The following is a 16,252-nucleotide window of genomic DNA, read 5'->3' as shown; positions in this document are numbered from 1 at the left end:
CCTTGTTGAAATAGGGGAATTTTATTCGGGGGACGTTCAGAGATGTCCGTTCCTCCTGGGCTGTTTGCCTGTAGCTGGAAAGAAATCATCTCTGCTATTAGCCACACGGTGGGGGGAGGGGGGCAGGCGATCATCCCAGAGGATTGTGGGTGGGGGGGTTAGTTGGGTTTGTGCTGCACATTAACCCGAAAACATCAGCCCCTCCTTTTAAATGGCCAGTGTCTTTTTCAATTTTTTTCCTTTTTTTCCTCCCACAGCTGAAAATGTTTCAACGTTGCAACTAGCATCTCCATCCCAGAGGCTAGCACAGATAAGGTGGCGAAAAAAAATGCACTTGCGATGAAATGTTCTCTGAGCTCATGCAGTCCACCCAACTGAAAGAGCCCAGTAGAATGCATGGAGGCAGACAATAGCAGAGTCCAGGAAAGCACAAAATGAACATGAGGACAGATGGCTGGAGCAACAGGAGAGGTGGCGGCAGCATGATGAAAGGAGGCAGGATGCAATGCTGAAGATACTGGAGGATCAAACTGATATGCTCCAGCGTATGGCTGAGGTGCAGGAAAGGCACAGACTGCCACTGCAGCCCCTGTGTAATCAACTGCCCTGCTCCCCAAGTTCCATAGCCTCCTCACCCAGACGCCCAAGAATGCGGTGGGGAGGGGGGCCCTCCGGGCACCCAACCACTCCACCCCAGAGGACTGCCCAAACAACAGAAGGCTGGCATTCAATAAGTTTTGAAGTGCAGTGTGGCCTTGTCCTTCCCTCCTCCCCCACCCCACCTCACCCCGTGCTTCCCTCCTCCCCCACCCCTCCCAGGCTACCTTGGCAGTTCTCCCCCCATTTGTGTGATGAATTAATAAAGAATGCATCAATTTGAAACAACAATGACTTTATTGCCTCTGCAAGCAGTGATCAAAGGCGGGAGAGGAGGGCGGTTGGCTTACAGAAAAGTAGAGTGAACCGAGGGGGCGGGTTTTCATCAAGAAGAAACAAACAGAACTGTCACACAGTAGCCTGCTCAGCCATGAAACTGATTTTCAAAGCTTCTCTGATGCACAGCGTGCCCTGCTGTGCTCTTCTAACTGCCCTGGTGTCTGGCTGCGTGTAGTCAGCAGCCAGGCGATTTGCTTCAACTTCCCACCCCGCCATAAATGTCTCCCCCTTACTCTCACAGGTATTGTGGAGCGCACAACAAGCAGTAATAACAATGGGAATATTGGCTTCGCTGAGGTCTACCCGAGTCAGTAAACTGCACCAGCGTGCTTTTAAACATCCAAATGCATATTCAACCACCGTTCTGCACTTGCTCAGCCTATAGTTGAACAACTCCTGACTACTGTTCAGGCTCCCTGTGTATGGCTTCATAAGCCATGGGAGCAAGGGGTCGGCTGGGTCCCCGAGGATGACTATAGGCATTTCAACATCCCCAACGGTTATTTTCTGGTCTGGGAATAAAGTCCCTTCCTGCAGCTTTTGAAACAGACCAGAGTTCCTGAAGATGCGAGCGTCATGTACCTTTCCCGGCCATCCCACGTTGATGTTGGTGAAACATCCCTTGTGATCCACCAGTGCTTGCAGCACTATTGAAAAGTACCCCTTTCAGTTTATGTACTGGCTGCCTTGGTGGTCCAGTCCCAAGATAGGGATATGCATTCCATCTATCACCCCACCACAGTTAGGGAAACCTGTAGCAGCAAAGCCATCCACTGTGACCTGCACATTTCCCACAGTCACTACTCTTGCTACCAGCAGCTCAGTGATTGTGTTGGCTACTTGGATCACAGCAGCCCCCACAATAGATTTGCCCAGTCCAAATTGATTCCCGACTGACTGGTAGCTGTCTGGCATTGCAAGCTTCCAGAGGGCTATCACCACTCACTTGTGAACTGTGAGGGCTGCTCTCATCTTGGTATTATTGTGCTTCAGAGCAGGGGAAAGCAAGCCACAAAGTTCCATGAAAGTGCCCTTATGCATGCGAAAGTTTTGCAGCCACTGGGAATCATCCCAGACCTGCAACACTATGTGGTCCCACCAGTCTGTGCTTGTTTCACGGGCCCAGAATAGGCGTTCCACAGCATGAGCCTGCCCCATTGCCATCAGGATGGCCAAATTGCCGGAGGTGGAGTGGGGGCGGGGCCTGGAGGTAGGGAGGGGAATCGAGCACTCACGGGGAAGAGGGGAAGTTGCCGCCTATGGCTGGAACCCAAGCTTTGGGACCCTGCAAAGGGGGAGGGTCCCAGAGCCTAGGCTCCAGCCTGAACCTGAACGTCTATACCGCAATTTTACAACTCTGCAGCCCAAACCTTGTGAGCCCGAGTCAGCTGACACAAGCCAGTCGTGGGTGGGTTTAATCACAGTGTAAATATACCCTAATTCACCTCACTTGTGGGGTGCTCCTGCTTAGGAAAAATACAGTATATATAGTTTACTCCTGTTGCTGTAAGGTCATAGTGATTTCTTTCAGCTGTTATTCAATTTATTTCCACATCCTTTTCCTCCAATCTTCTTCAGTTGTCTTCTTATTTTAGAAGATGAAGAGACTTATAGAGAAGTGGTTCTCAACCTTTCCAGACTACTATATCCCTTTCAGGAGTCTGATTTGTCTTGTGTACCCCAAGTTTCACCTCACTTAAAAACTACTTGCTTACAAAATCAGACATAAAATTACAAAGTGTCAAAAAACATTATTACTGAAAAATTGTTTACTTTCTCATTTTTGCCATATAATTATAAAATAAACCAACTGGAATACAAATATTTTACTTACATTTCAGTGTGATATTAAGCCTGTTTTTCACTTGTGAGCCTTGTCATTCGGCGGCCGGATAGCAGTGGTATGGTATTGCCCCCCTTATTTCTGCGCTGCTGCGGACAGCGGCACTGCCTTCAGAACTGGGCAACCAGAAAGCAATGGTTGCTGGCTGGGGCGTTCAAGTTGTTTGTGGCAAGGGAGCACTATTATTTTAATCCTGCTTCCTTTCCACCCCATAATACCCACTTCAACCCGCGCCCGCCTTGTTTGTTGAATTTTTATCCTGCTCCTGGTATTATGGCAGTGGGTCCTGTGGTACCTGTGGGATCCCTGTCCCACTGCACAGCTCTAGAGCCTGTTGTAAAACTAGGCAAAAATCTCAATGAGTTGACATGCCCCCTCGAAGACCTTTGTGTACCCCTGTTATAGATGATACTCCTCTAGAAATGCTCATCAATAAATTTACCTGAACTTTAGCATCTCTGTCTTCTGTCCACAGAACCTTATATTTCTGAAAGTCTTGCAGTGCTTCACTAGCTGCTTTTCTTACAGAATTTACAGACGAGGAGAGGAGCACAACTAATTTAGAAATATCTTTGTGTTCTGCAACACCTGGATAAAAATTTCTTAGCTTTCTTACAGGAATGCTGTCATCGAGTACTTCTGTAAAATAAACAATTTACATAAAAGTTAACAAACCATTAAAATCCCCCTTCAGATTTCCAAAAACATAAAACTAGAATCATCTCCCAATATACTTTTAACAAAACAGAAGACAAAAGAGTTAAACCAAAAATTGTGGAAGTGTCAAAACCTGTAACCTGTACTTCATTACTGCTTGGGTTGTTGCATCCCATTCCCCTCTCCTCTATCTATATATTGCCCATTTGCATTTTAAATTTTCAGGGACTCTGTCTTCATTCTTCTTGTAGAGTGGACACCTAGCACAGTTTTGATGTTACTTTATGTAAAGTGATATTTATTAGGTTTGTTAAAACCATACATTTCAAATATTTAACCATACAAGTTCTCTCAAACAGTATGAGGTATTTTATCTCTTATATGCGACACCCTTGTTATTCCATGAAAGACTCTTTTCTAAGCAGACATCCAATTGAGTCAAAATATGTAGTTTAAGGATCCGTAAATGTCACTTGTCGCCCAAGAGAAACATTTTAACTTCAATTTCTACATGTGAGAGGTTAGTACATATAAGTCCATTGGGGATGTCAAATGATTTTAAAAAAGAATTACAATTAATTGTGAGATTAAAAAAATAGTAGTGATTAATTGCAGTTTTAATTGCACTGAAACAATAATAGAATACCAATTTAAATTTATTATAAATATTTTGGATGTTTTTCTACCTTTTCAAATATATTGATTTCAGAATACGTGTACAGTGCTCACTTTATGTTATTTTTTATTATAAATATTTGCACTGTAAAAAAGATAAAGAAAAGAACAGTATTTTTCAATTCACTTCATACAAGTACTGTAGTGCAATCTCTTTATCATGAAAGTGCAACTTACAAATGTAGGGCTTTTTTACATAACCTTAGTCAAAAAACAAAACAATGTAAAATTTAGAGCCTGCAAGTCGAAGCATGAAGGGGCATATGAATGTTTAGCATGTCTGGCACATAAATACCTTGCAACGCCCGCTACAACAGTGCCATGCGAATGCATGTTCTCACTTTCAGGTGACATTATAATTAAGAAGCGGGCAGCATTATCTCCCATAGATGTAAACAAACTTGTTTGTCTTAGCAATTGGCTGAATAAAGGGGAGGATTGAATGGACATGTAGGCTCTAAAGTTTTACATTGCTTTGTATTTGAGTGCAATTATGTAAAAAATAATAATTCTACATTTGTAAGATATTTCATGATAAAAAGAGATTACACTACAGTACAAATATTTGTAATCAAAAACAATAAGATAAAGTGAGCACTATACACTTTTGTATTCTGTATTATAATTGAAATCAATATATTTGAAAATGTCAAAAAAGTCCAAAAATATTTATAATAAATTTAAATTGGCATTTTATTATTATTTAAGAGTACAATTAAAAATGTGATTAATCACAACTATTTTTTAATCTAGTTAATTTGTTTTGTGTTAATCACATGGATTAACTCCGATTAATCTGCAGCCCTAATTTACATACAATTCAACACATTTTTAAAAGTGTGATTCCCAGTATTTTTGTTGACAATTATTTTTATGCTATTTTCTCACATTTTCTTTAAAAGAGTCAAAAATATTTTCAGAAAGTAATCAGGGCTGGCCTTAGGGAAAATAGCACCCTGGGCAAACTTGTATTTTGCCGCCTCTGGCCCCAGCTGCCTTCCCAGGCTCCCTACCCCATCCCCATCGCCCCTGCCCCCACTGCCTCTCCCCCCACCCCTCACTGCCCCAAACTCCCTTCTATGACCTCACACTTCAGGCCCACCCTGCTTCTTGCCTCTTAACCACAGCACCGCCCCTGCCCACATTGCCCACACGTAGGGCCGGTCTTGCCTTGCAGTGATTCACATCTGGATGCCATGGTGATGGGCATCATAGGAAACCCCACAGAAGTCATTTTGACTCCCCCAGCAAGTGTTATAGGAATTCCCTCATTTGGTCATTGAGCAAGACAGCCAAGACAATATAGTAGGCAGTCTTCCGCATTCTCACAGAGTGAGCGGGCTCTGGGGCAGAGTCGTATCTCTCCTGCACCTCCCAAACTCTCCCACTCAACACAGCATCCAGCTCCTCTGCCAGAGCCCCAGAGGGTTGGCAGCCCAAGGGGAGGCGCAGTCACAGAAGGGCACCAGAAGGCTGGTGTTGGCAGAGTAGCATGGTGACCTGAGAGTCCCAGAAAGGGTGGAGGGAACCGGAGCTGCACAGATGGAATCACAATGTTGTGGTGACATGGGGGCTCCAGAAGGGCAGATCTCTCCCCACCCCAATACTGAGCATCCACAATATTGAAGTGCCCCTCCTCAGCCCCAGGGAAGGTGGCTTATTGTGGGAGGGAGAGGTTAAAATGCTCCAGTCCACTGAAGGTAGCTAGGGTGGATGGTGATGGCGGAAGGTTGGCTCCTGAAATATCCCCAACCACCTGCACTAATACCTCCCTTTGGGATGAGTAAGAAAAAGGGGGAGTCCATGACAGCTGGGGAGCATGGGGAACTGTGAGGACAGTGTGGCATGCAGGAGGGGAACCTTGAAGATGTGAGGGACCCCCTGAAAACTGGGGAGAATGGGGCGAGGAGGGGCTGAGAACTGGGAGGCTGGGATTGGTGGGGCAGAAGAAGGTGCCTCCTGGGAGATGTGTGGGCATGGAGGGGTGCTGGGAGCTAGGGGCACAGGGAGGGGTACCCCAGGCTCTTGGGGCACGGGGGAGAGCCCTGGGAGCTGGGAGGGCTGGGACCATCGAGGCACAGGGAAGGCCCCTGGAAGCTGGGGGGGGGCTGGGAGCCGGGGGCACATGGAGGTGTCCCCTGGGAGCTGGGGGGGGCTAGGAGCTGGGAGCACAGGGAAGGGGCCCTCAGGAGATGGAAGGGCTTGTAGATGGGGGCATAGAGAGGGGGTCCCCTGGGAGCTGTGGGGGGCTGGAACCTGGGACACGGGATCAGGACCCCCTAAGACTTACTGATCTCTCTGCCCTGCAGTTTTAATTCCCAGTCTCTTCCCTTCCCATCCCAACCTGGAAGAGGCTGGCAACTTCCAGCTCCCATTGGCTGGACGAGACACCCCACTCACCTTCCATTGGACTGGGACAATCTGGGGGAAGGACGCGGGGAAGAGCCTGGCTCGCAGTCACAGAGCGTGGAGGCACGACTTGGAGCCAGGCTGGGAAACCACATGGAGCAGTGAGCAGGTGACCTTCGCTCAAGAGCAGGGAAGTGTACGCAACGCTCCTGCGATGCCAGGCTGCACCCCACAGGCAGCAAGGGGAAGCCCAAGCCCCTGACCTATGCACCACGGTGCCCCCTGACTACAGAGCCCTGGGTGGGTGCCCACATTGCCCTGCCCTAAGGCCAGCCCTGCCAGTAATGCTCTATGCATCTCTACATTCTCTCATATCATGGCATATTAATTGAACTCTAAAAATTCTGTGCAACATATGCCCCTCGTGATTTAAATGACAATCTAGTCACCAATCTTAGTTACTTATATGGCCACCATCACCTCAGCATCCAAGCATCCTACAATCTTTAATGTATTTATCCTTACTACACTCCTGTGAGTTACAGAAGTACTGCTGTCCTGAATTTACAGATGCAGAATTGAAGCACAGACAGAAAGCTTGTGGTGGAGAGGGTTACTGAACCCCGGTCTCATAAATCCTACCCAGTGCCCTAACCACTCTAGCATCCTTCCTCTCTCTTAATAATGCTGGTAATAGGACAATTCTGCATATGTCCACTTTAGGAATACAGATAATAATGAAATCTTTCAATTGTAATGTTAGTGAATCCTGAATCCTAACAACAGCACTGCCTCTCTTTCCCATGTTAACGACCCAGTGAATGAAGTTTGCATAACTCTTTATTTTATCCAATAACATGATGTACTCCATTCTTCAGTAGTAAGAAAGTAGGAGCAGTACATAAAGGTACCACTAACGAGTTTATGTTGCTTGAAGTTAAAGGGGAAACCTATACTGTGACAATATTTACATAATGCGGTAGTTTATCTGATTATTATGTAGTTTACTACTACTTTCATGAGTATGAAATACGCACTTCTGTTAAATACAACTGACTAAATTAAAGTAAAAATAGCTAAGATAATCCAAAAGAATACACACTAGGTCCCTTTCAAACCAAATGAGAATAATCATGAAATATTCAGAAGCAAAGACATTTTATTAGAAGAAAAAAGTTAAAGTAAGCAAAAAACCTTACTTTCTTCTTTTTTGGCTGTTTTCCCTGCTACCACACTGGGTGATGAGGAGACAACAGGTACATTTCTGTTCAGTAATATACTAGATTTTTGTAAGTGTTGCTGTCCCCAGTGTGCGACTCCACGACTTACTTCCAGTGTTAATTGGATCATTCGATTGATGGCTTGCTGTATATCATCTAAACTAGGAACCATTACCTGCACAAAATATAAAAAATGTTGTTTAAATAAATGCACCATAACCTAATTTTCCAAGGGCTACATTGAGCCTTTCGTTATAGTCCTTGCTAAGGGTGCTGCATAGCTGTGCCACCCCAGTAGGAGTTCAAAATAATTGTGACTCAGAAGCACCCCTCTGAATCACAATTGTCCAGAGCTCTGTTTTACTCAGGGATGGATATGTGCGACATTGCCCCATTGCCAGCCACAGAATATTACCTTTCTTGTGTCCAACTACTCAATGCCATTGCTTGTGCTGACCCTTCCCCCCAAAATTAAAGAATTGCACCTCCTGCCCAGGAATATTTCTGAAGTTGGGTGCCGTCTCCAGCTAACTATTCTGTCTGAGGAAGCTCATCCCCCCAACCAGTGTGAGATCTGTCAGACCTTAACACCTATGGATTGCAAGGATTGACAGGCTAGGCTTCAGATCCTTCTAATTCAGGAGAAGCCATGAGAGAAGCTGAATTATCCAAGGTTCCTGACTGGAATCCTTGAAGGAGCTGACAAAGACAGATACAGGTTCAAAAACCTTCACTTCTGGATTTGCAAAGCTGACCTCAACTTCCTCAGCACCATTACCAGGACCAAGAATGCCTTAAATATAAAGAAAAGGTGTACCTTTTCTTTTTGCGAATACAGACTAACACGGCTGCTACTCTGAAACCTATAAATATAAAGGGAAGGGTAACCACCTTTCTGTATTTAGTGCTATAAAATCCCTCCTGGCCAGAGGCAAAATCCTTTCATCTGTAAAGGGTTAAGAAGCTAAGGTAACCTCGCTGGCACCTGACCCAAAATGACCAATGAGGAAACAAGATACTTTCAAATCTGAAGGGGGAAAAAAGTTTTGGTCTGTCTGAGTGATACCTTTGCCGGGAACAGATCAAGGATGCAAGCCTTCCAACTCCTGTAAAGTCAGTAAGTAATCTAGCTAGAAAATGCGTTAGATTTCCTTTTGTTTTTTGACTTGTAAAATTCGCTGTGTTGGAGGGAATGTGTATTCCTGTTTTTGTGTCTTTTTGTAATTTAAGGTTTTGCCTAGAGGGATTCTCTATGTTTTGAATCTGATTACCCTGTAAAGTATTTACCACCCTGATTTTACAGAGGTGATTCTTTTACCTTTTCTTTAAATAAAATTCTTCTTTTAAGAACCTGATTGATTTTTCATTGTTCTTAAGATCCAACTGTTTGGGTCTGTGTTCACCTGTACCAATTGGTGAGGATATCATTATCAAGCCTTCCCCAGGAGAGGAGGTGTAGGGCTTGGGGGGATATTTTGGGGAAGACTTCTCTAAGTAGTCTCTTTCCCTGTTCTTTGTTTAAATCACTTGGTGGTGGCAGCATATTGTTCAAGGACAAGGCAAAGTTTGTACCTTGGGGAAGTTTTTAACCTAAGCTGGTAAGAATAAGCTTAGGGGATCTTTCATGCGGGTCCCCACGTCTGTACCCTAGAGTTCAGAGTGGGGAAGGAACCTTGACAAAGACCATTTCTGAAAATGTCCTGTAGTGTCACAATGCAATAATCATATGATTATGATTTAGGCATATTCATGTTTTTGGTCACAGATTAGATTAAATTTCTTTTTAAAGACGCAGATTTTTCTCCTCCTCCTCCCCTCCCCACCATAGTGTCACTATGAGGCAGAGTTAAGGTAGTCTGGGTGCCCTAAATGTGCATTTCCATATCTGGGTATGTTTGCATTTCTTTTAAATTTAATATTTATTAAATTTGTCGGATTCATAAAGAGGTTACTTAAATTGCAGTAAATGAAGGTTATTTACTAATACCTGGAGTTCTTCACAATTACTCTGCACATTCACACTTACGGGTTATGTGCTGTCCACTGCAGGCTAATGGTAGAACCGTCTGCAAGCAGCACCCATTAGAGCACACATATGCCCCCTCCTGTCTCTCTCCTCAGTGTACCTTAACGTTCTGAGGGTGAGTCTATATAGGGGTTCTGCAATGTTTTCTGCCTCAGTTCATTCCACTGCCAACATAGAGAAACCATTATATAACTCTAAGAAAGAGGGGAAGGTGGGAGGGAAGGGTGAATATGCAGAGTCATCTAGAAGAATATTAGTTACAAGTAAGTAAACTTCATTTCTTCTTTGAGTGGCTCCACATATTCCCACTTGTGAGTAGTATGGCAAGCAGTGCTGAAAACTCAGGATGTAGAAAGAGTCCTAATTAAATAAAGTTTGAAGCATCATCAAATCTAAATCTGCTCTTGAAGGCAAATCCAAAGCATAATATTTATTAAAGATATGGACTGACTTCCAAGGAGCAGATTTACAGATTTCTTCAATAGGAACATGTTTAAGGCAAGCAAAAGACACTGTCACTGCCCTAGTACAATGAAATCTTACAATAGTGCCACAGGGACTACTGCTCACTCATAGCATTAAATGATACATTGTTTAACACTCCTGGAAAAAGTCTGGGCAGAAATACTAAGAATCATAAAGGTCATAGTGTAAGAAACAAATAACCAAAATGACTTCCTAAAACTGGTAGTTCTATTGAAATAATATGCTAAAACTACCAGTGGTCTTATATTTATCGGTAATCTGAGTGAGCTTCCCATCCTTGAATGGAGGCATCTGTCACTAGATTCTTGGTAGACAGAAGCCAGGAGAAGTGAACCCCTTTTCCACTTGATGTGGGTCTTTCTACCAGTCTAATAAGAAGATAACTTCATTTGCAAAGGTCACGTGCATGTCCATGTGATTCTTTCTGGGAAAATACACTGATTTTTAACTACCCCTGTATGGAACATAGGTGAAGTCTAGCAAACTGTGTCATGTATGTTCAGAAGACCATGTGTCCCAGAAGCCTGAGGCACATCCTTATTGATGTTTTGGTGAGCCTGTAATTGGGTAATGAAGTCCACTATAGTCTGGAATCTTTACCATGGGAAATACACTTTTACTGAATTTGAATCCAGCAGCATCCCTATGTATTCTATGATAAGGGTTATAGTGAATGGGGGCCTTGTTTATTCTGAACCCCAGTGAGAACAGACTGAAGAATGTTTGAACTGTGCTACTTGATGAGGTGATTTCTCTCTGATCAACCAGTCATTGAGACATGGGTAAATTTGTGTGCAGCGCCTTCTTAAATGTGTTGCCACCACTGCAAGGCCCTTAGTGAACCTGCACTGGTAGTAAGTCTTTCCTACTAGGAATCACATGTACTTCCTGTGAGCCAGCTGTATAGACAGACACAAGTCAGAATCTTGGAATCAACGGACACTGCTGGCCAAAAGAATCTGAACTCAGGTGCATTGGGTGCATGCACACCAACAGTGAAATATATATAGCCAAGCACTTGAAGAAGGTGGTCAAGATTTAAAACATGGGTACTTAGCTTCTGCCATGAGGCTGAAAGGTCTTGGTGTTGAGAAGGCCCTGGCCCTAACTAAAACCTAATAAAAATGTGTGGGTTTTGGCTATATAAAAGTAAAACAATAAGCATAACTAGTAATAAAGACCTAACTACTACACAAAACACTGAATCTATAATAAAGGATTGTGGGGAAGCAGGTGGACATATCCTAAGTTCCGTCTCAGCTGCCATGGGTGATAAAAAAAAAAAGAAGTGAGGGACAATATGTAGGGTGCAGGTGCAACCCCAGTGGACGCCGCTGATCAAAAAAACTACAATCTCATGTTCATGGAGCACACATGCACCTTGAAGTAAGATCCATGTGCAAAAAAAAAAAATCTCAAAGAACAACATTTGGTTTGGGGATAATTACAACATCCCTGTAATGTATTTAACTCCATCTCAACACAGTTTTGTCAGAAAATGTAAATTTTTGGTTTTAATTACAGTTCTCATATATTAACACTACATAAGAAATTCAAAGAATACTACCATGTGACATTTCTAGAGATTTTAAGATAAGTAGTATCAATCTCAAATCACGTTTTAAATATATAATTTTCATGGCTAGATTCACCAGTATGCTCCAGCTGCTTTATACCACTCTAGAGTAGCATAAAACAGCCTGAACATATTTGTCCAGTTATGCAGGATTTAAAGCCACTTTCTTTAGCCAGATCACTGCAAAGCAGCTAGAGAGTATACCCCTTCCCTCCTTTACTCCAAATTTCCCCTACCTGTTGCACCTCCTTAAACTTCCCTATATATTCATACTCCAGTCTCCACCTTCCTCATGAATCTCTAAAAAAACCCACATGCACACACCCTAGTTTGCGACTCCCATCTACCTTCCCTGTTAAATAGATCTGGTGAAATGGATTACTTTTGAAAATAAGTATTTAATATTAATGGCAATTTTTGGCATTAATTTTCATAACAAAGTTTATCTGTCAGCACAGGCTGGTGCATAAAAACTTCAGAGAAACCTACGAAGAATTTCTCTTTTTCCAAATGATCACCATTTTCCATTGTTCGTAATACAAGTGAGGTGATGTGCCTTTAAAGATGGTGGCCATGACAAAAACACCACAACAACAAAAACTATCAACACAATCACATAACCACACCAAGGGCTAAAGTCATAAAACAGCCAAAGAGTCAATATAAAAAAGAACCAATCTAACATTTCAAAAACCAAAAATAAGGGAGAAATTAACAGCCAACTACAATAATCAAAAAGAACAGAAATGAACAAATAGGAAATATAGTTGCTGACAAATACTACAACACTCTATAAATGGTCCTGATGCCTGCAGCTAGCCACTGTAAGAGGGAACTGAGGATGTCGGGGTGTGAACACATTTTACCAAGGGGACACCTGCCTTGCCCCAGCAGTCACTGTTATTTTAGATGGTTTCAAGGTCAGCACAGGTATCACACATCTCACAAGTGGGGATATGGAAATGTAATTCTTAGATAACATCTTCTTACTTTGCTAAATATAATATCACATAGTGCTTACCACATTAGGAATAGCAAGATGCACTTCAGCTTTTAGGAAAGAAACAACCTCTTCAGATTTGCTTGCCTGAGCAAAAAAAGCTGTTCGTCCAAAGGTGCTGGTGCCGAAAATAAAATTGAAACACATTATATATACTTCACCATAAAACTTTTTAATTATCATGCCATCATCATTTGAGTTACTATAAAAGGAAATTACTTCCCTTGAAATTTGGCATCTCTGAAATCACTTTGGAGAATTCTCACCCCAGGATCTGTAACACAGGACAGACAGAATGCCCCTAGTTCTAAAAGTTTTTAATGTCTAAGGGTAGTGGTAGCAGCCAAGAGCACCACCATCCCCACCAAAGATAGCCAGATGTCACCCTGGACCTAGACACTGCCCTTAGAGCCTTCCAGTCAGTACTTGTTTAAGTGTGACAGAAGGCTCTCCAAAAATAATGAAATCTGCTCACCAAGCATTTCAATCAGGTCCTTCAATAGGGTGGAAAGTGAAATTTCCAGGATGATAAACCATTACAAAATGATCAACACATGATTAAAACATACCCCCAAAGACAAAAAAAAGTGAAAACAAGTTGCAAGAATCAGGACATGTTAAAACAGACAGTTTACAAATCCTAAAATGCAGTGGCTAGGTGAGTGAGAATTCTGCAAAATGATATATTTAGTGAACTGAAAAACTACTAAGTAATTTCCTTCTCTCAAGATTCCAACTGTGCAGGATATCTGTGCTGAAATTCTGGCTCCACTGAAGTGAAAGCCAAAACTCCTATTGACTGCAATGGGGCCAGGATTTCACTTTGCAGACAAAAGTATGAATCATGTCCCCCATTCCTCCCCCACCCCCCCGAAATTGATAAAGCTGCAATAAGCACAATGATAGAACACCTCTTAAACGTCCAACACAAGAAACTAGATACATTAAAGTCTGTAGAAGGAGACAGTAATTAGAAAGAAAAAAATATATTGAAAGGAAATTGGTCAAATAAAGAAAAAGCGCATCCTGAAAATTTTTATTTTCTTGGCAGTGGTGGTAGGGCTATAGCAAGAATTTGGACTGCCCTACCTTGGAAATAAATCTTGGGTATGGGAAACCTGAAACTTGAAGCCAAACCCAAGCAACAATGCTTTGTAAAAATGTGAAGAGTAGCTGCTTTATATATATCTACAATGGGAAGATCTCTGAAGGTAGGCAGTGGCCAGATGTTATGTGTAGGAGTTGGATTACACAGCCTCGTCAGAGAATTTCCAAAATCCATTTGTCTGAGGTTCAACTCCATGCCATCATGAAAAAAATCATGATTCCTCAAGAAGAAATGGAAGGGAAATTAAAATCCAGAAGTTTAGAAAATTCAAGAGTGTCCTTAGATTTGCATCTTGGAGGAAGATTCAGAAATTGAACCATATAAAGACTTTTTTTTTCTAATGTCTAGACCTTTATCTTCTAGTAAACGACTGTCTCATTGAGGAAACTGTGTACCAAACCATAGCCTACTATTACTGTTGTCCCTTACGTTGAAAATGGAAAAGGGTCTTCCATAGGAAGATTGGTAGACAGACCAGGATTGATCAGGAATCCTTTAATTTCTAGAGTGCTGTGTCTTTTCACTGAACAACTCCAGTCCTTCCAAAGAGATATTTCCCACATTTTGCTGCATGAAGTGGGGAAGGACCAATCTCCTAAGCAAGGACAGTTTCCCCAAAGTGTCTGCTCTGATTACAGAACTGGCCCAAATCTCTGTGGATAGTTGATGCCATGTCTAGGGGGCATCTGAGATAACTCTAGTCTTGGAATCCTAGACTTTACTCCAAGGATTGCATCTGCAATCCAAGAACACACTGCAAGTGTTCTCCTTTCTCCTTTGCCCTGAGTATGAGCAAAAGGAGTGACTCTGCGTAGAGGAAAACTTTTATTCTCTTCTTGGTTTGTTGGCTGAGAGAGGAAGCAACTTTTTGGGTTGGGGCATTGTAAGCTACAATTGTTTCACCATCTTTTCTCAGAAAAGTAGGGATTCTTTGAACTTGGAAGCACAAAATATTTGCTTAGAGTGTTTGTTCGCTATCTGTGGATGAAATCAGATCTAGCACTTGGCTTCAGAGTTTGAGTTCACTATTCTAAAGTCAAAGCACATGGCATTCACAGATACATCTGCTATCAAAACTGTCACCAGGATGACCTTCTTTAGGATTGAAGGAAAATCTTGGTTGAAGGATTGAAGGAAAAAGCCTTTGTTAATCTGTTTATCCATTGTTAGAATGTGAGCTATGTAAAGCAAGGTTAATTCTTTCTCCAATTTCCGGAAACCACCTAGTGTATTGGGAGTGCCACTAGAAAAAATGAACAAAAAATAATGAATTTGAAATATGTTACACTGCCAAAACCCTTTATTTTGTCTATTGAAAACAGGAAGGTATATTAAAAGGCAGAAGGCTTTGGTTCATGGAAAAAGGATGTGTAGCATCTGTTGGTACTAGAAGAAAAGAATTACAATCAATGAACATAAATGCATTTTCCCCTTAGTCTTTCGTATAAATTCTTGGTAACAAAGATAAAGAAACCAAATGGATTTTCATAATACTACCTCAGTATTACTCTCTAAGCTGTTTTACTGAAGTACTACTTCACTTGCAACTTACTTTGAAACAAACATTCTTTTTTTAAGAGTATCCAAAGATAGCCGGGTGGCTTTCAACAGACTGTCTAATAACTGATGACTGAAATATGCAACTATCTCTTTACATTCCTGCAACAAATAAAAATATTTAGATCCTTTATTCATATAATCCAAAGGTTAAAAGAAATGTAAAAGAAGTAAATTGGAGAAGGTAAAATAAAGGAGAGAAAATTATTCTAAGTCACTCAATGAAGTAATATTTTTTTTAAAAAATTCTCATTTTAATGATCTGAAATAATTGTACCTGCATTTTTAATTTCGTCTGCAATGCCTATACCACAAGAAATGTTACCTCAGCCAGAAATGGGACATTTCGGTCCCCCCTTACATCAGCTGAGAATCAATGACTAATTATGGGGAATTATGGTCAGGATTTTAGTTTAACTAGCCAACACCCAACAAGATCCTCAAAAGTTCTGGACCAACACTGCTTATTGAAAGAAATGTGGTTCAATATCATTTTATTTAAAAATTTAAACAAAAGAAAAATCAACAAAACAATCAAAGCTAAGCTGTTAATAGTAATATTAAACTAAAAATGGAACATTACAACAATTAAATCAAAATCAAATCAATAAATTAGATTCAATATTGGATTGGAATTTAACCATCAAATTAATTAAATGAAATGAATATCAAAATCAATGTTTATAAATTCTAAAGAGGATTCTAAAAAGGTGGTTGAATATTTGGTTATAAATCCCAACTAAAGATTTTTACACTAAAGTCTATCAGATCTTTGGTTTAAACCAGGTCAAGAGTTTAATACTGAAAGCAAATGGTTTA

The 16,252-nt window shown here is 41.7% G+C and overlaps 1 protein-coding gene across 1 annotated transcript in view; it reads right to left on the bottom strand.

Annotated features, from left to right (window-relative positions):
• Positions 1-16,252, bottom strand: part of DNAH8 (dynein axonemal heavy chain 8) — a 598,059-nt gene that overhangs the window by 374,814 nt on the left and 206,993 nt on the right. The window contains exons 24-27 of the mRNA XM_048843472.2: positions 15,430-15,535; positions 12,790-12,893; positions 7,660-7,855; positions 3,222-3,418 (exon numbers count right to left, since the gene is read on the bottom strand). Coding sequence (XP_048699429.2) covers positions 3,222-3,418; positions 7,660-7,855; positions 12,790-12,893; positions 15,430-15,535 — 603 coding nt within the window. The remainder of the gene's footprint in view (positions 1-3,221; positions 3,419-7,659; positions 7,856-12,789; positions 12,894-15,429; positions 15,536-16,252) is intronic.

Source organism: Caretta caretta, chromosome 3, assembly GCF_965140235.1.
Source record: "Caretta caretta isolate rCarCar2 chromosome 3, rCarCar1.hap1, whole genome shotgun sequence".
Taxonomy (NCBI): Eukaryota; Metazoa; Chordata; order Testudines; family Cheloniidae; genus Caretta; species Caretta caretta.
This window is presented reverse-complemented; position numbering and strand designations above follow the sequence as displayed.